Source organism: Bombina bombina, chromosome 9 (genome assembly GCF_027579735.1).
Source record: "Bombina bombina isolate aBomBom1 chromosome 9, aBomBom1.pri, whole genome shotgun sequence".
In the NCBI taxonomy this organism is placed as follows: Eukaryota; Metazoa; Chordata; class Amphibia; order Anura; family Bombinatoridae; genus Bombina; species Bombina bombina.
Window position 1 is genome coordinate 237,613,453 of NC_069507.1, and position 19,894 is coordinate 237,633,346.

General features: G+C 35.1%; 1 protein-coding gene across 3 annotated transcripts in view; it reads left to right on the plus strand.

The window, feature by feature from the left end:
• Positions 1–268: 268 nt before the first annotated feature.
• NRAP (nebulin related anchoring protein) overlaps positions 269–19,894 on the plus strand; it is a 195,688-nt gene continuing 176,062 nt past the window's right edge. For 2 of the 3 annotated variants that reach the window (XM_053692702.1, XM_053692703.1), the window contains exons 1-2: positions 270–532; positions 13,870–13,964. In XM_053692702.1, the coding sequence (XP_053548677.1) occupies positions 461–532; positions 13,870–13,964 (167 nt within the window). In that variant the 5' untranslated portion in view covers positions 270–460. Of the gene's footprint in view, positions 533–13,869; positions 13,965–19,894 lie in introns of all 3 variants that reach the window. The other variant, XM_053692704.1, reaches the window with a different exon arrangement.

The window sequence follows — 19,894 nt, forward strand, 5'->3', positions numbered from 1 at the left end:
CTATGAGATTAACACATAAACCACTATTTGGAGAGTGACCTCTTTTAAAGACTGCAAGTGACTGTGGTTGTTTAACATATTACAGAAATATTCATTGACTGCTCTTCAAGACGTTATAGCATAAATTTCCTGTGAGCAATTGTGTGACTTCACTCTCCATATTTGTATACTCTGTCATTGAGGGGGTCTCTAACTGGCCCCCCCTGGTTCCTGTCACTCCATATGCTGTCCCTATGTGAGCAGAAATAGCACCTTCATAGCTGCCAGCCTTAAAAGCCAGCACACATCTGACAACAGGCAGAAGGTCACTGACAAGAAGAAAGTTGATTTTGAGAACAGAACTTTACTGTGAACTCGCATCAGCTGTTAGCTGTGCACAATTGCCTGGATTTGCTGTTATTTCGGACTGTAACACTGGCAAAACTTTCTGCATCACTAAATTTGTATTTGAATTTCCATAATGAATGTGGTTCCTTGTGCTCGGTGTGGGTTTGGTGTTTACCCTGCGGAGAAAGTTAACTGTATAGACCAGGTCAGTACATACATCATTGGGTGCTTGCAACTGTTTCTTTTAGAATAATATTTATTAACTTGTTTGTCAAATCTATTTAAGCTACAAAGCTTATCACAGAATTTGTCTGCAAATAATTCATATATTGTCTACTGGATTCAAATATATACTACTATTGGCTTAAATTTATACTAACCTGTTTTTTGGAAATAAATAAGCACATTTAGCTCAGGTGTAGTACATTGATAGTAGCAGATAAGAGCGTTTAGTGCAATTTCATAGATGAGGCTCAAATTATTAAAGGGACATTAAACAATTTTTTTCTTTCATGATTCAGGTAGAGAATACAATTTTAAACAATATTCCAATTTACTTCTATTATCTAATTTGCTTCATTAATTATATTAATGTAATAATTATATTTAATTCAGTGTTATAGTGTATAGAATATGTTCTAGGTATTTCTAAATAGATATTCCTTTAAATATATGTACATATCTATACCTATAATCACGTATATATATATATATATATATATATAAAGATACAAAAGTAACTCAGGCACCTCCAGTAGAATGAGATAAAACGAAAGCTTTATTTTAATCCAAGTGGTAAAAACAGACTAAAGCTTAGTCTAAACTGACACAGCCTTAACTTTTAACATACAGTGAATAAGGACTGCTGGGTTTCTGCTGCAGACATGTTTCGTGCTAGGATAGCACTTGTTCACTGCTTAAGTTAAGGCTGTGTCAGTTTAGACTAAGCTTTAGTCTGTTTTTACCACTTGGATTAAAATAAAGCTTTCGTTTTATCTCATTCTACTGGAGGTGCCTGAGTTACTTTTGTATCTTTTTACATACCTGTACTGTGGGACAAGCAGTAACTACTCGGCAGCATATCCAGCAGACTCGGTGACATCATTCCTCCCCCCCCACTGGAGCTCCGAGAAGTGCCATGAGAGAGCGTGCAGCTTGTAAGGAGGAGGTGATAGAGCGCGACGCTGCAACTGTTGTGGAGTATATATATATATATATATATATATACGTATATACTGTAGGTATAGATAATTAAAAAAAAAAACGTCATATGTATATATATATATATATATATATGTATAAATATTTATTTATGATTAAAATAGAAAATATTCCTGTATGTGAAGAACATTGGAATGTGAAATATTTATATTTTCATGTCAGGTTAGCGCATTGGGTTTTGCACGCGAGTAGGCTGTTTTCTACCCACTTTTTTTGCTCCATTGAATTATGTGGGGGAATATGGAACGTGCATGCGATATTCTAAGTTTTGCTTTTTGCTTTCATCGGGTTAGCGCTTGAACTAAAACAGTTTACTTTTAACTAATGATACGAGTGGAACCCGACAAGCACAAAAAGCCGAACTTCTAGCGCAGTTTACCATCGAGCGGGAGCAGTAATTAACATTCTACTTGTAATCTGACATTTAACAAAAAGGATTTTTTTTCATAAATGGAACAATATCAGAACAAGAGGTTATGATTTGAAGCTAAATAGTAGAAGATTTGGCAATCGCAGGACTCTTTTACTAAATGGTTGATTGGTGCATGGAGTAGACATCCAGCAGAGGTGGTAGGGACAAATACAGTCTTGTAATTCTAGAACCCGTGGGGAATGTATAATGATAGCTAACACTTACACTAAGGTAAGAATATGAGCAGATGGGATACTGGCTCTTATCAGATGTCAATCTCTTTTATATTTGTTTCTACATAAACTGCAGATTTAATTCTACAACGTGTTAAAAGCGCGTTGCAGATTTATAACATTATCCATAAATTTGTTTTCTCATTTTGTTTGGATATTATGGATTATATGGGTAAGAAATAAACAAATTAGCTATATAATATTTATTGAGGTGAATCAATAGGGCACCTGTTTATGATCTCCTGTGTTGTGTCAGACTACAGCAGAATTCCTTCTCACTGTGACTAGTGAATAAGACATTTAATTATATTTTAATACCAGATCTTAGCACTAGGAAAACCCAGTTGATCAAATGACCATGAAATTGAATTTCCATGAAAACATTATTAATTTGCACATTAACCTGATTATCAGTAGATTTAGCAATTTAAAGGGACAGCAAACATAATCAGTGCCATCTCTAGACATTGCGGTGTTATGGTCCACGGATAAAATTATTTCCTTCCACTCTCTGTCCACTACACTCAACCCAACCACTGTCAGCAGTGTCAAAGATTTAAGTTCTGAAGATTTAGATAGGAGAATATGTTAGAAATATTTATCTTGTAAAACATTATTAGCTAGTATATTTCCTCCCTTTGTGGCAACCTTGTCAAATTATTATTATTATCGATTATTTATAGAGCGCCAACAGATTTCGCAGCGCTAACAGATTCGACAGCGCTAAATGCCACCTGAGTCCTACAGTCCCATTATGGAATCAGTCCTGAACTCTAGATATTTTGGGCCTCATGCATGAACCTATGGATAAACAAGAGGACCTGTCCTCCTGACTTTGCAGTGAACAGGCAGCACACTCTGTACAACCGCTTCCCGTATGTGCTATTGCTGTCAATCACCCCAAATGTACATACTCTGGATGATTTATCTCCCCCCAGCGCAGAGGTGGCAGAGATGGTATGAGGCAACGGTCGGATACAATGCAGTAAGCACAGTGTCACAAGCACCACTTACTAACTGCTTTTGCTCCGTGTGTACTGCGCCTTTTGCCGTTAGGTCACGTGTGTTGAATCTTGCCAGCTGCTTTGTTCCAATCGAGTAGTGTTACATCCAAACACTTCAGCTGATCCGTTAATCCGCTCTCTGTATTAAAAAGTGTATCCGCCCTTAGTGCAATAGCATGCTGGATACTAGAAAATACTTAAAAATGTTTATAATAAAACTTCAACAGGGACTTGAACTTGTCTTTGGCACCAAATAGTGCAGACTTTGCGAGCGCTGTCACAGGCTTTGAGGATGTGATACCTGATTTTAAGGTATTCTGACCTGGATGAAAATCTTGAACAAAGTCCCAGTAAAGCCTCTGTTTTTAACAGAGAATACTTTAGAAGAAAGTGCAAATAATGAAAGAATTTTCTGGCTGCATATAACAAAACATCAACGCATTTCTCCCTACATGAGGGCTTTTTCAAGCTGAAGTGTTTGAATGTAACACTACTCAATTGGACCAAAGCAGCTGACAAGATTCAACACACGTGACCTAACGACGAAAGGCGCAGTACACACGGAGCAAAAGCATGCTTGTGACCCTGTGCTTACGATCACTCCATCATCCAGGTACTATGTAGCATTATTCGTTAAGGACTGCTTATATATACCCACTCCCCTGTGGTTTGGATTTATACAATTGCCTGGAACACAATATTTTTGGCAACATTGTATATTTTGTCTCAATGACTTTTTAAGTGGTGGCAATAAACTTTTTATCTTTTTTTCTTTTATTAATCAGAGACGTCCGACTTTTATTGTTTATTGCTGCAATTTCTTAATACAGTTTAGATTAAAATCTAGGGAGCGCCTCACAAAGGGCAGGGATATTTCTAAGCAACACTATACTGTCAGTATAATGTTGCTTAGAAATATCCCTGCCCTTTGTGATGCGCTCCCTAGATTTGAATCTAAACTGTTTATGAATCTGAAGACAAACTAGGGCCTAGATTTAGAGTTGGGCGGTAGCCGTCAAAACCAGCATTAGAGGCTCCTAACGCTGGTTTTTACCGCCCTCTGGTATTTGGAGCCAGTCATTAAAGGGTCTAACGCTCACTTTCCAGCCGCGACTCTTGTATTTAGAGTCGTGGCTGAAGTGAGCGTTAGAAATCTAACGACAAAACTCCAGCCGCAGAAAAAAGTCAGTAGTTAAGAGCTTTCTGGGCTAACGCCGGTTTATAAAGCTCTTAACTACTGTGCTCTAAAGTACACTAACACCCATAAACTACCTATGTACCCCTAAACAGAGGTCCCCCCACATAGCCGCCACTATATTTAAATTTTTTAACCCCTAATCTGCCGCTCCGTACACCGCCGCCAACTGTGTTATCCCTACGTACCCCTAATCTGCTGCCCCTAACACTGCCGATCCCTATATTATATTTATTAACCCCTAATCTGCCCCCCACAACGTCGCCGCCAGCTACCTACAATAATTAACCCCTAATCTGCCGACCGGAGCTCACCGCTAGTATAATAAATGTATTAACCCCTAATCCGCCTCACTCCCGCCTCAATAACCCTATAATAAATAGTATTAACCCCTAATCTGCCCTCCCTAACATCGCCAACAGCTAACTTCAAGTATTATCCCCTAATCTGCCGATCGGAGCTCACAGCTACTCTAATAAATTGTTAAACCCCTTAAGCTAATTCTAACACTAACACCCCCCTAAATTAAATATCATTTTTATCTAACAAAATAAATTAAAGTGAATGTAAATGTTGATGCTAAAGTGCCCGGTTTTTCAAACTTCGATTAAAAACAGGGGCACTTTAATTCATCAAAATTTACATTTCACTCCTTTTGTGAAAAAAAATTACCTTTTAAACTTCACAGGAGCTCCAGCTTCCTCCACCCGTTTCAAAGCCTCTTCCTGGGTCTAAAATGAGGCATCCGGCTTCCTCCAATCACAGCGTTGAATCAAACACTGATTCCCCCGGGGGGAAAGCTGTGATTGGAGGATGACCTATCAATCATTTCTGACATCAGAAATGGCTTGTGAGCCCGGAGGAAGCTGGAGCTGCTGTGAAGTTTAAAAGGTGTTTTTTCACAACAGGAGTGAAATGTAAATTTTGATGAATTAAAGTGCCCCTGTTTTTAATCAAAGTTTTAAAAACCGGGCACTTTAGTATCAACATTTACATTCACTTTAAGTCTTAATAAATAAATTATTCCTATTTAAATCTAAATACTTACCTGTAAAATAAATCCTAATATAGCTACAATATAAATTATAATTATATCTTAGCTATTTTAGGATTAATATTTATTTTACAGGCAACTTTGTAATTATTTTAACCAGGTACAATAGCTATTAAATAGTTAATAACTATTTAATAGCTACCTAGTTAAAATAATTACAAAATTACCTGTAAAATAAATCCTAACCTAAGTTACAATTAAACCTAACACTACACTATCAATAAATTAATTAAATAAACTACCTACAATTATCTACAATTAAACCTAACACTACACTATCAATAAATAAATTAAATACAATTCCTGCAAATAAATACAATTAAATAAACTAACTAAAGTACAAAAAATAAAAAAGAACTAAGTTACAAAATATAAAAAAATATTTACAAACATTAGAAAAAAATTACAACAATTTTAAACTAATTACACCTACTCTAAGCCCCCTAATAAAATAACAAAGACCCCCAAAATAAAAAAATGCCCTACCCTATTCTAAATTACAAAAGTTCAAAGCTCTTTTACCTTACCAGCCCTTAAAAGGGCCCTTTGCGGGGCATGCCCCAAAGAATTCAGCTCTTTTGCCTGTAAAAAAAACATACAATACCCCCCCAACATTACAACCCACCACCCACATACCCCTAATCTAACCCAAACCCCCTTTAAATAAACCTAACACTAAGCCCCTGAAGATCTTCCTACCTTGTCTTCACCATGCCAGGTATCACCGATCGTTCCAGGCTCCGAAATCTTCATCCAAGCCCAAGCGGGGGCTAGACATCCATCATCCGGCTGAAGTCTTCTATCAAGCGACGGCTGAAGAAGTCCAGAAGAGGCTTCAAAGTCTTCATCCTATCCGGGAAGAAGAGTAGATCCGGACTGGCAACCATCTTCTTCCAAGCGGCATCTTCTATCTTCATCCAATGACGACTGGCTCCATCTTGAAGACCTCCACCGCGGACCCATCTTCTTCTTCCGATGACTTCCCGACGAATGACGGTTCCTTTAAGGGACGTCATCCAAGATGGCGTCCCTCGAATTCCGATTGGCTGATAGGATTCTATCAGCCAATCGGAATTAAGGTAGGAAAATTCTGATTGGCTGATGGAATCAGCCAATCATAATCAAGTTCAATCCGATTGGCTGATTCAATCAGCCAATCAGATTGAGCTCGCATTCTATTGGCTGTTCCGATCAGGCATCTGATGGATGTCTAGCCCCCGCTTGGGCTTGGATGAAGATTTCGGAGCCTGGAACGATCGGTGATACCTGGCATGGTGAAGACAAGGTAGGAAGATCTTCAGGGGCTTAGTGTTAGGTTTATTTAAGGGGGGTTTGGGTTAGATTAGGCGTATGTGGGTGGTGCGTTGTAATGTTGGGGGGGGGGTATTGTATGTTTTTTTTACAGGCAAAAGAGCTGAATTCTTTGGGGCATGCCCCGCAAAGGGCCCTTTTAAGGGCTGGTAAGGTAAAAGAGCTTTGAACTTTTGTAATTTAGAATAGGGTAGGGCATTTTTTTATTTTGGGGGTCTTTGTTATTTTATTAGGGGGCTTAGAGTAGGTGTAATTAGTTTAAAATTGTTGTAATTTTTTTCTAATGTTTGTAAATATTTTTTTATTTTTTGTAACTTAGTTCTTTTTTTTTTTGTACTTTAGTTAGTTTATTTAATTGTATTTATTTGTAGGAATTGTATTTAATTTATTTATTGATAGTGTAGTGTTAGGTTTAATTGTAGATAATTGTAGGTAGTTTATTTAATTAATTTATTGATAGTGTAGTGTTAGGTTTAATTGTAACTTAGGTTAGGATTTATTTTACAGGTAATTTTGTAATTATTTTAACTAGGTAGCTATTAAATAGTTATTAACTATTTAATAGCTATTGTACCTGGTTAAAATAATTACAAAGTTGCCTGTAAAATAAATATTAATCCTAAAATAGCTAAGATATAATTATAATTTATATTGTAGCTATATTAGGATTTATTTTACAGGTAAGTATTTAGATTTAAATAGGAATAATTTATTTAATAAGACTTTATTTTGTTAGATAAAAATTATATTTAACTTAGGGGGGTGTTAGTGTTAGGGTTAGACTTAGCTTTAGGGGTTAATACATTTATTATAGTAGCGGTGAGCTCCGATCGGCAGATTAGGGGTTAATTATTGTAGGTAGCTGGCGGCGACGTTGTGGGGGGCAGATTAGGGGTTAATAAATATAATATAGGGGTTGGCGGTGTTAGGGGCAGCAGATTAGGGGTACATAACTATAATGTATGTTGCGGCTGTGTAGGGAGCGGCAGATTAGGGGTTAATAATAATATGCAGGTGTCAGCGATAGCGGGGGCGGCAGATTAGTGGTTAATAAGTGTAAGGTTAGGGGTGTTTAGACTCGGGGTACATGTTAGAGTGTTAGTTAGGTGCAGACGTAGGAAGTGTTTCCCCATAGAAAACAATGGGGCTGCGTTAAGAGCTGAACGCTGCTTTTTTGCAGGTGTTTTTTTTCAGCTCAAACAGCCCCATTGTTTTCTATGGGGATATCGTGCACGAGCACGTTTTTGAAGCTGGCCGCGTCCGTAAGCACTGCTGGTATCTAGAGTTGCAGTGGCGTTAAATTATGCTCTACGCTCCCTTTTTGGAGCCTTACGCACTGAAAACCCAGCCATTCTGTGAACTCTAAATACTAGCGGTATTTAAAAGGTGCGGGAGAAAAAAAGCACGCGTAGCTAACGCACCCCTTTGGCCGACAAACTCTAAATCTAGCCGTAGGTGTCTTGCTCTTTCTGGGGATCTAGTAGGATATAGAGGAGGCGCTGTGAGGAGCCCAACGTATTGCAATTTCTTAATACACCTTGTGTAGTGCTGCTATATATGTTTTTATATATTTGGTAAAATAAATATGTAACTTTTCTTGTATCTTGGGTCGTTTAAATATCTATATAGAGTCACACAGTTATATCTCTTTTACCTTTAGCCGTGAGCGCTCCTAAATATATACTTTTGTTTTATCTGTCTCTTATACTATTCTAGGGGATTTTAGGATTTTTTAGGAGTTTGGTATTTAGGCTCTGCACACACTTCTCATATTGTGTATATAATAATTTTATTACACTTTTAAACTCACTTTAAGTTTTTATTTAATTTTTAAATTGTACCAGGTCTGGTTACAATACAACTTGCACCAAATTTGAACAGTAAAAATATTTTGTTGTATGAGTAATCAGTCTTAATTAATCCCACAAATAAATAGGAAATCCTATTCTCTCTCAATCACTAATGCATGGTGGTGGTGGGGGGTGCTTAGTGCCAATGTTATATATTCAAAAAAGAGGGTTTGACAGAAAGTAGCACTATTCTAGCACTCTCTTATAAATACTATATCATATCCCTGGTTGAGGCGTTAGGAAAATAAAACTTTTACTATAAATTATAAAAACATACATAAAAACACTTAAAACTTACAATGAGTCAACACAGGATTAGTATAATACAATAAGGGTTCTATTTCCTCAGACAAAAACTCGCAGTATATATCTGAGTGCAGCTATGGAGCAATCTGCATCGGTTGTCCCATTATGTATGCAAAACCCTCAAAAATGACCATTAAGCTAAGAGGATATTATCCTCCAACACATTAAACTAATGGTAGTGCATACATAATTATTAAAATTAGTTGGGTCTGTGCTCCCATACATATATACTCAATTCATATCAGTTCATCAGTCCTGTAGAGACACAAGAGTAATTGTTTTAACTTTATGCTCTTGATAAAGGCTTCTTTTAGCTGAAACGCGTTGAGATGTATTTTAAATAAAACCTGAAGCTACATTTGAAGAGACGATTGTGATGATTTTAATAAAAGGCTGATTTTAACTGCAATCTCGTGAGTATAACCAGTTTGTGCGCCTACCACAATGTCTGAAATCTGCTACACTATTGTGAGCTCTTTTATTTTAGAGGTGAAAGCAACAAGGTTGACTCAGAGGATGTGGGCAGCTTGGTTCCCTGGAGGTGACACAGCGTTGTCACTTTCAACACTTTCTGAGACACAAGAGAACGCCTGATGCACATTTCACCATTTGGCTTTCTCAAAGGCGACCCAAACACTCCTCAAACAGGGTTTAAATACCCCTCACTAACCAATCCTAGATGTATATTTCAACACACCTTGAGCTAATAGATTATGTCCCTTTAATAGAATTGATGCATAATGTCCCTTGTCAGTCATATATAGGAACCAAACAGTTCATAAATCAAGGGAAATAAATCCTCCTCAAGGGATACTTATTATAGTAATCTCCTCAGCGGGGCAATCCATGCGGGGATAGCCCAGAGGACATGCCTTAAACACCGCAGCAAGTATGAATAAAGGAGGCTGCGGAGGTATATCCCTTTTGTTGCAATGAAATATAATTCACCTAAGAAATTGCTCAGGATTTTGCATATCTCTTAGGGATATCCACTACGCCATCAGCCTTTTCATACTCATAGCATACTTGAATATACATTGAAAGCAGATAAAATAGTACCACACTTATTGTGGTTGTCTCTATCCACATACTCATACTGCTAGCGGGGAACTCGAGTGGAAGTCCATGCCCCTTTCCCGAGTACACGAGGGGAATGCACCTAATCCACAGAGATTGCCTGCAACAGTTATTCATCCATCAGGCTCATATAGTTAGTAGGCAGTACTATATATGAAAGACAAGGGACATTATGCATCAATTCTATTAAAGGGGCATATTCTATTAGCTCCTTAAGGCTCTCTTTGAGTTTGTTGCCAATTTTTCTTTGATTAAACATGTAACAGGTTTGAAGTGTCTTGTGTTCTTTATTGCTGATGCAAATTGGATTTAGTTTAATACCCTTATGCTGGATAATGAATCACTTTTTGGTCTTTTTTAGCCTTTAAAATATATGGGAAAGCGTTCCTTTAGGCTTATTTATGTATATGAAATATCTGTTTTTGCAGATTGAAGCTTCAATCCATTGTTCTCAAAGATATGCCCATATATAATGGTTGAGCCTGCAGAAATTGCAGACCTTCTGATCTTATGTATCTTTGTGTACAATAAAGTTTCCTTATCTTATCTCTCTGTCTAAACACAATGGCCAATACAGAGAAAGCAATTGAAGACGAAAATGTTATTGCCCATCTCTTCCACCTCCACTGGGAACTTGATTGCTGCCTGTTGTCTCATGTTTACATAGCTTTTCTGTAGAGAATACTAAAGTAAAGTAGTTTATATAGGCAAAAGCTGTTTCAAGTGTCAAAACAAAGGTAAATTATCTATTTATAAACAATTTTATACTCTCCAGTGTGTAAAACAAATCATTGGGAACACATTAAAATAGAGAGAAAAAATACAGTACAGTGTCTCTTAAAAGGTACATTGTACTGTAACATTTTCTCCCCTTTAACATGTTAGCAAGGATCAATTTTACCTGCTGGTGTGTTTAAAATAATTCCCTTTCCTTTATTTTGTAATTTGAAAAAAATAGTTTTGCTTGTTTAAACCACCACCTATATAGATGTTTTAGTATTGGTTATAAAAAAGTTAGAAAGAGGGCACATTTGAAAGGGTATTTCTTCAGCTGATTTGAATACAATGAAATCTTATCAGGTGCTCGACTAAATTCAGCCTATTTTCAAATAATGTAATTTATTTACTAATAGATAAAAATCCTTTACCCATTGTGCTATATACACTATTTTGTTTTCTCTCAAACATTTTTTAATTTTTATCTCTAAAGTTTTTTCTTTTAATTATGATGTACGTGTAATTAATTAATATGTGTAAAATCCTCTTCACTCTTCACATCTCAGTGAAAGGACATCATAAAAGACACTGGTTTCTTTCAATCAAGACAAATGATCAGCCGTAGGCCGCCTCCCTGAATTCTTATTTCTTGTGTGTGGCAAATAAAAGAGCCACAATTAAATGACCTAAGTCTATTGGTAAACACTGACTGCTGCTGCCTTGGCACAGGGACATTTATTGCTTCTGGAACTAGTCCACCTAAATCTTTTAATTTAAATTTCTCCACAACTTTACAGCAATGACCATTAATTGCTAATAAAATGAATTAAAATAAATAAAGAGGGACAATGTCCCATATATGGTGGCATTACCCACCAATACAAACTTATTGGTTATCTGTTATTCCAGACATTGAATGGGTACTTCCCACTTGTTTGCAAATAGAGCCATTGATATTTCTATTGAATCAGCCTGTTAAAGGGACACTGTACCCAAATTTTTTCTTTTGTGATTCAGATTGAGCATGACATTTTAAGTAACTTTCTAATTTACTCCTATTATCAAATTTTCTTCATTCTCTTGGTATCTTTATTTGAAATGCAAGAATGTAAGTTTAGATGCCGGCCCATTTTTGGTGAACAACCTGGGTTGTCCTTGCTGATTGGTGGATAAATTCATCCACCAATAAAAAAAGTGCTGTCCAGAGTACTGAAACCAAAAAAAGCTTAGATGCCTTCTTTTTCAAATAAAGATAGCAAGAGAATGAAGAAAAATTGATAATAGGAGCAAATTAGAAAGTTGCTTAAAATTGCTTGCTCTATCTGAATCACGAAAGAAAAAAATTGGGTTCAGTGTCCCTTTAAGCTTAAAGGGACATGAAATCCAACATTTTCCTTTCATTATTCAGATAGAACATACAATTTAAAAAAAAAAAGTTTTCAATTTACTGCTATCATCAGATTTGCTTCATTCTCATGTTCTTCTTTGTTGAAGGGATATCTAGATAGGTAGCGTGCACGTGCCTGAAGCTCTACATGACAGGAAATAGTGCTGCCATCTAGTGCTCTTGCTAGTGTATAACATTGTTGCCATACAGTGCTACAGACATTTGCACACTCTTGAGCTTACATCCCTGATTTTCAACAAAGGATAACAAGAAAACAAAGAAATGTGATAATAAAAATAAATTAGAAAGTTGTTGAAAATTGTATGTTCTATCTGAATCATGAAAGAAAAATGTTGGGATTTATGTTCCTTTAAAGGGACAGTCAAGTCCAAAAAAACTTTCATGATTCAAATAGGGCATGTAATTTTAAACAACTTTCTAATTTACTTTTATCACCAATTTTGATTTGTTCTCTTGGTATTCTTAGTTGAAAGCTAAACCTAGGAGGTTCATATGCTAATTTCTTAGACCTTGAAGGCCTCCTCTAATCTAAATGCATTTTGATAGTTTTTCACCACTAGAGGGCATTAGTTCATGTGTTTCATATAGATAACATTGGGCTCATGCACATGAATTTCCCATGGAGTCAGCTCTGATTGGCTAAAATGCAAGTCTGTCAAAAGAACTGAAATAAGGGGGCAGTCTGCTGAGGCTTAGATACAAGGTAATTACAGAGGTAAAATGTGTATAATTATAACTGTGTTGGTTATGCAAAACTGAGGAATTGGTAATTAAGGGATTATCTATCTTTTAAAACAACAAAAATCCTGGTGTTGACTGTTCCTTTAAATGTTCCTACAGAGCTAGACTCTTGTATTGAATTATTGATCAATTATTATTGATTGTGCAAAACGACATATCCTGAGCATGTGAAAAAGATTTTAGTGCCCCATGTGGTAGAATGTAGGAATGTAGGACTTACTCTTTTCTTAGAAGAATATAATAATTTTATATCAAAAGAATGTAAGATTATTATTCTATAACCTTTATATGGGAAGAATGTGTCAGGACAACCTCATTTCATAAGGTAATTGTCTACTTGTTTGGTAATGAAGTGCATTTAAGCTTGTTTTCTGTTGGTTATTAAAGGAGATACTATCTGCTGATTTAAGTGTGAAGAAACTGATGTAAAATTTAGAGAACACATTTTTTGTTGTTATTGATACAATTTGTATCAACCTATTGTATTGTAAGAAGATTTAAAGGGACACTGAACCCACATTTTTTCTTTCATGATTCAGATAGAGCATGCACATTTAAGCAACTTTCTAATTTACTCCTATTATCAATTTTTCTTCGTTCTCTTGCTTTCTTGATTTGAAAAAGAAGGCATCTAAGCTATTTTTTGGTTCAGGACCAAGGAAAGCACTTGTTTATTTGTGGGTGAATTTATCCACCAATCAGCAAGAACAACACAGTGTGTTCATCAAAAATGGGCCGGCATCTAAACTTACATTCTTGAATTTCAAATAAAGATACCAAGAGAATGAAGAAAATTTGATAATAGGAGTAAATTAGAAAGTTGCTTAAAATTGCATGCTCTATCTGAATCACAAAAGAAACTATTTGGGTTCAGTGCCCCTTTAAACCTTAGTGAATCATCACTTGATGTATTTTCTAAAAAGAATACAATTTATTAACATGACAGCACTGTAGTGTATCAGAATATCAGTGTTATGTAAGTAATGTTCATTTTATCTGCTTTCCTTTGCTAGATATGGCACAAAGCTTGTTTCCACTGCGAGACCTGCAAGATGATACTCACTGTAAATAACTTTGTCAGCTTCCAGAAAAAGCCGTACTGCTATGCGTAAGTGACTTCCAGATATTTCTAAAAGATTCTCCCCTCTTCCTTCAATGCTTAAAACATTCCCCACAGTGCAGCATGTTTGAAAATTTCAAAATCAAACTCTCCCACCAGAATGTAATCAGATAATATAATGATATAATATAGTTTTTAATCGAGGAGTTTTGTTTTAGAATTGCCCTGCTTTTTAAAATGCTTGACAAGGAACAGAAACTCTGGTATTAAAGGGACACTCAAGTGAAAATTAATCTTTCATGATTCAGACAGAGCAGCAATTGTAAACAACTTTCCAATTTACTTCCATTAACAAAATGTGCACATTCTTTTTATATTTACTCTTTTTGAGTCACCAGCTCCTACTGAGCATGTGCAAGAATTCACAGAAAATGCGTATATGCATTTATGATTGGCTGGTGGCTGTCACATGATACTGGAGGAGTGGACATAGTCATAATTGAAATTTGTCAGATAAAATCCCCTAGTCATTTGATGTTCAGTCTAAGTGCTATTGCATTGTCTTTTTATCATGCATTTGTTGATAATGCAGATCAACTGTATTTACTGGTCCTTTAAGGGGACATTAAACAGTTCAAGATTGTAATGTAAAATATTGAATTATAAGTTTAAAAATGAATTTTTTTGTTCATTATTTAGGAGTTAAACATGTTATAAATATGTTTACATGAAATGGGTTGTGTAAATACATGTGTGTGCTTGTGTAAATACACGTGTGTGCTTGTGTAAAAGCAAACTCTATAGTTTATAGGCAGATAGGGGCAACTCACACAGAGCAGGTTAGTCTTACTCAGTAATGGAGTGTCTATTTTACAAAAGCTACAAAGTAATATATATTTTATTTTATTTTAGATGGTATGCAAAAGGATAACATTCTTGCAAAATTGCTGCTATATTGTGCTCGAGAAATGGGCCGGCTCCTAAACATATGTCCCTGATTTTCAACAAAAGATACCAAGGGAAAGAAGAAAAATGCTAATAGAAGTAAATTAGAAAGTTGTTTGAAATCACATGCTCTATTTGAAGCATGAAAGAAAATGTAGTTGTTCATATCCTTTTAGAACAGCCATATTCCAGATATCTGTCGCTGATTGGCCTCAGCAGAAAAGGAACCTTAGTTACCAATACCTACCTTAAAACATGACAATGACCATTACTTTAATGACATTTACATGTTAAACTTTTTCAACATTTAAACAACTAATATAAGTTTTAAAAATAATCATCCTATCTAGTGTTTGTTTTAACTGTTTGATGTCCCTTTAATGTAGATTCTTTGTTACTGTATTAATTTAAATAGCCAGAGATGCATGAGGTTGGGTTAGAGTTAGGCTGACGTCATAACTATAGTTACCTTCTGAAGTCCCATAGGTTAGGTTATATTTAAGGGACAGTACACTGTAAATTTGTTTTTCCATGTATGTTCAATGACTTGTTATACCAGCTGCAGAGTATAAAATATTTGAGAAATTGCATTTTCATGCTTATATGTGTATATGAAGTAGCTGGTTTTGTGCTTTGAAACCACAGCCTTTTACAATGGGTTGAACTTAAAGGTAGTATCAGATCTCATTATGTTATCACTTTGTGTACACAGACTTGCTTCCTTATCTTATACTTGTCTGGAACACCAAAGCTCAATACATAGAGAGAACAATGGAAAATTATAATTTTATTACTTAACTATCCTGCACCCCCACTGGCAGTGTAACTTCTTCTGCTGGCTGTGTTTACTTAGGCTTGTCAATAGCATATACTTCAGTATTAAAACTTTCAGTATAGGTGGGGATACCACAGGCTAAATCAGCTGTTTCAAATGCTGAAATAGGAGTAAAGGAGCTACTTCTAAACAATTTAATACACTCTAGCAGGTAAAATGGATCATTGTGAATAATTTAAAGGGGAGAACATTTTTGGGTGAACTGTCCCTTTAAGGTTATGTTGCAATGTAAAGTATATTAGTCTGAAAATGCAATGCAAGATAAAAGACAAGGATTCATCCTCATTCTGCATCTTATGTTTTCTTTGTAGCAAACTGATCTCTATCACAGCAAAAATAAAGAGAAACACAATATATAAAATGTCTTTACATTTCAGGTGTATCACACCCCGGGGAAGGAAACAGTGTCCACTTTGTCTGGTCGTTTGTGGCCGTTAGTTGCTTAAAGGGATACTAAACCCATTTTTTGTTTATGATTCAGTTAAAGCAAGCAATTTTAAGCAATGTTCTAATTAACTCCTATTATACATTTTTCTTCATCTCTTGCTATCCTTATTTGAAAGCAAGAATGTAAGCTAAGGTGCCAGCCCATTTTTGGTTCAGCACCTTAGTTACGCTTACTTATTGGAGGCTAAATGTAGGCAACATTCAGCAAGCGCTATCCAGGGTGCTGAACCAAAAATGGGTCGTATACTTAGTTGAGATTCCTGCTTTCTCAAATAAAGATAGAAAGAGAATGAAGAAAAATGTATAAAAGTAGTAAATTAGAAAGTTGCTTAAAATTGCCTGCTCTAGCTGAATCATGAACGGTTTAGTAACCGTTTAAGTTTTGACAACATCTCATAGTTGTAAAAGTTTAAAATGTCCTTGCGACTGGCACTTCAAATTTGAAACACATTAAAACAAGCAAAATACACACTCAATAAAAGCATATCAACAATTATAAATTATGTAAACTCTAATATTTCTCATATAAAAGGAACCTAAACATAACATAATTAATAAATAAAATATTGAAATAGCATATATATTAAAGTAATAATTCAGAATTATTTAAATAGAAGTCTGAAATACATGTAAATTAATTGAGTACATAATTAAAAATATGTGTGTGTTTTGTAGCTGAGATGCTTGAGCCAATCACAGGGGGAGTTTTACACCACCACCAATTTTCATAAAACTGCATATAATAGACACTACTATGAATAAGAATATGCACAGATACTAATATAAAAATCCAGTATAAATCCTTTTAAAAACTTACTTAGAAGCTCCCAGTTTAGCACTGTTAATGGGGTTAAACTGAGACACCCACTTAAAGGGGGCTGAAAAAGCAGGAAGAGCAGACAACCCCCCCCCCCCCTTTCTCCCCTGCATATGAAAAGACTCATTAGACAAGCTGGAGTCTATAGACATCAGTATACATCTAAAATTTTGGGGCTTGGTTAAGAGTCTGAAAATCAGCACAATGTTATGAAAATATAAGGAAAACTATAGATTATTACAAGATTGGCTATATAAATGGATCATATATAAAAACATTTATTCATAGACAAATCTAGTGTACAATATCCCTTTAACAACACTTAGATGCTAATTCTACATGGAATTTGGTGGCTGTTAAAGAAAGGAAGGTTATGAGCGCCTTCTGATTCATGGAAGATTAATTTTGTCTTTTGTCCTTTAAAACCTTACAAAGTTATTGTACAGTTGGTAGCTTAAGACATTATGGGCTAGATTACAAGAACACGCTTCTATGGGCTCCAATAGGAGCCTCGTTCTGATGTTGATAGACACAGCACAGAACCTAGCGCAGCAAAGGGGGTAAGTCACGCAGCGTTGGGCAGCATATTTCAAATATATGTATATGAATATGTACATATATATTTATATAGAAAACACAGTCCCCATAGACCAAAAAAGGCACTTTTCAGTGACGTTTTTTTTCTAACACCTCATATTCCCTCACTTTAACCCCTCATAACTGCTGAGTGCAGTTTTTTTTTTTTTTTTTTAAAAGATGGTCATATTTTTTATTTTCATAAAGGATATGCACACTTTATTTGGGGGGCAATTGGGGGACATTTTATTAATTAACCAGAGGTCAGACCCATGGTTAATTGCGCTAAGCGCAAAGTGCTCCTGCGAGCTTGCGGTAGCATTAACCAGCCACTTGTATTGGCTGGCTGGTTATTTCTATTGTGCGCCTGTAAATGGGCAAATTTTCCCTTTTACGGGCACACATTAAATTAGCGCTTAACTTGTAACCTAGCCCAATACGAGCCGAATGATTTAATGTCTCATACTTAACAACAACAATGGAAACTCAGCTGAAATATTATTTTATTTTTTTCAAAATATGTTTCTTTGGTGAGACCTCTATCTACAACAGGATCACTAAAGAGAATATTTGTTCCCACTTTCCCATTTTATGGGTTTAATAAAATCAGATTTATTGTTGTATAAGTTACCTTATCTGATAAAATCCTAATTGTTTTCTTCAAAACAAATATCTCCAGACATTATGATAATTAAACCCCCCTTAGGGTAACTTACATTGGACCTCTTTTCCAGTCCATAAGAATCAGAAATTGCATCACATTGTGAGCTAGATTACAAGTGAGGCATATATAAGCGATATAGTCTTTTCGCAAGCATTTTTAATTGCGCTGATATTACAAGTTTTACACTTCAATCCTTACTGCAATCTCAGAGCTGTGGTTAACTGTTTTCTGAAACTAAAAAATATCACAAAACACATCAAATATACAGTACAAAGTAAAGTTACACTCATAATAACACTGTTGAATAAAACATTTAAAAAAAAATGATTGCACAAAAAAGGGCTTTAACATACAGATACATACAGATACATACAGATACATACAGATACATACAGATACAGATACATACAGATACATACAGTTACATACAGATACATAGAGATACATACAGATACATAGAGATACATACAGATACAGATACATACAGATACATACAGATACATACAGATACATACAGATACATAGAGATACATACAGATACATACAGATACATACAGATACATGCAGATACATAGAGATACATACAGATACATACAGATACATACAGATACATACAGATACATAGAGATACATACAGATACATACAGATACATACAGATACATAGAGATACATACAGATACATACAGATACATACAGATACATACAGTTACATACAGTTACATACAGATACATACAGTTACATACAGATACATACAGATACATACAGTTACATACAGATACATACAGATACATACAGTTACATAGAGATACATACAGTTACATACAGATACATACAGATACATACAGTTACATACAGTTACATACAGATACATAGAGATACATACAGTTACATACAGATACATAGAAATACATACAGTTACATACAGATACATACAGATACATACAGATACATACAGTTACATACAGATACATAGAGATACATACAGATACATAGAGATACATAGAGATACATACAGATACATACAGATACATACAGTTACATACAGATACATACAGATACATACAGATACATACAGATACATACAGTTACATACAGATACATACAGATACATAGAGATACATACAGATGCATACAGTTACATAGAGATACATAGAGATACATAGAGATACATACAGATACATACAGATACATAGAGATATATACAGATACATACAGATACATGCAGATACATAGAGATACATACAGATACATACAGATACATACAGATACATAGAGATACATACAGATATATATAGATACATACAGATATTTACAGATACATAGAGATACATAGAGATACATAGAGATACATACAGTTACATACAGATACATAGAGATACATACAGATACATACAGTTACATAGAGATACATACAGTTACATACAGATACATACAGATACATACAGTTACATACAGTTACATACAGATACATAGAGATACATACAGTTACATACAGATACATAGAAATACATACAGTTACATACAGATACATACAGATACATACAGATACATACAGTTACATACAGATACATAGAGATACATACAGATACATACAGTTACATACAGATACATACAGTTACATAGAGATACAGATACATAGAGATACATACAGTTATATACAGATACATAGAGATACATACAGTTACATACAGA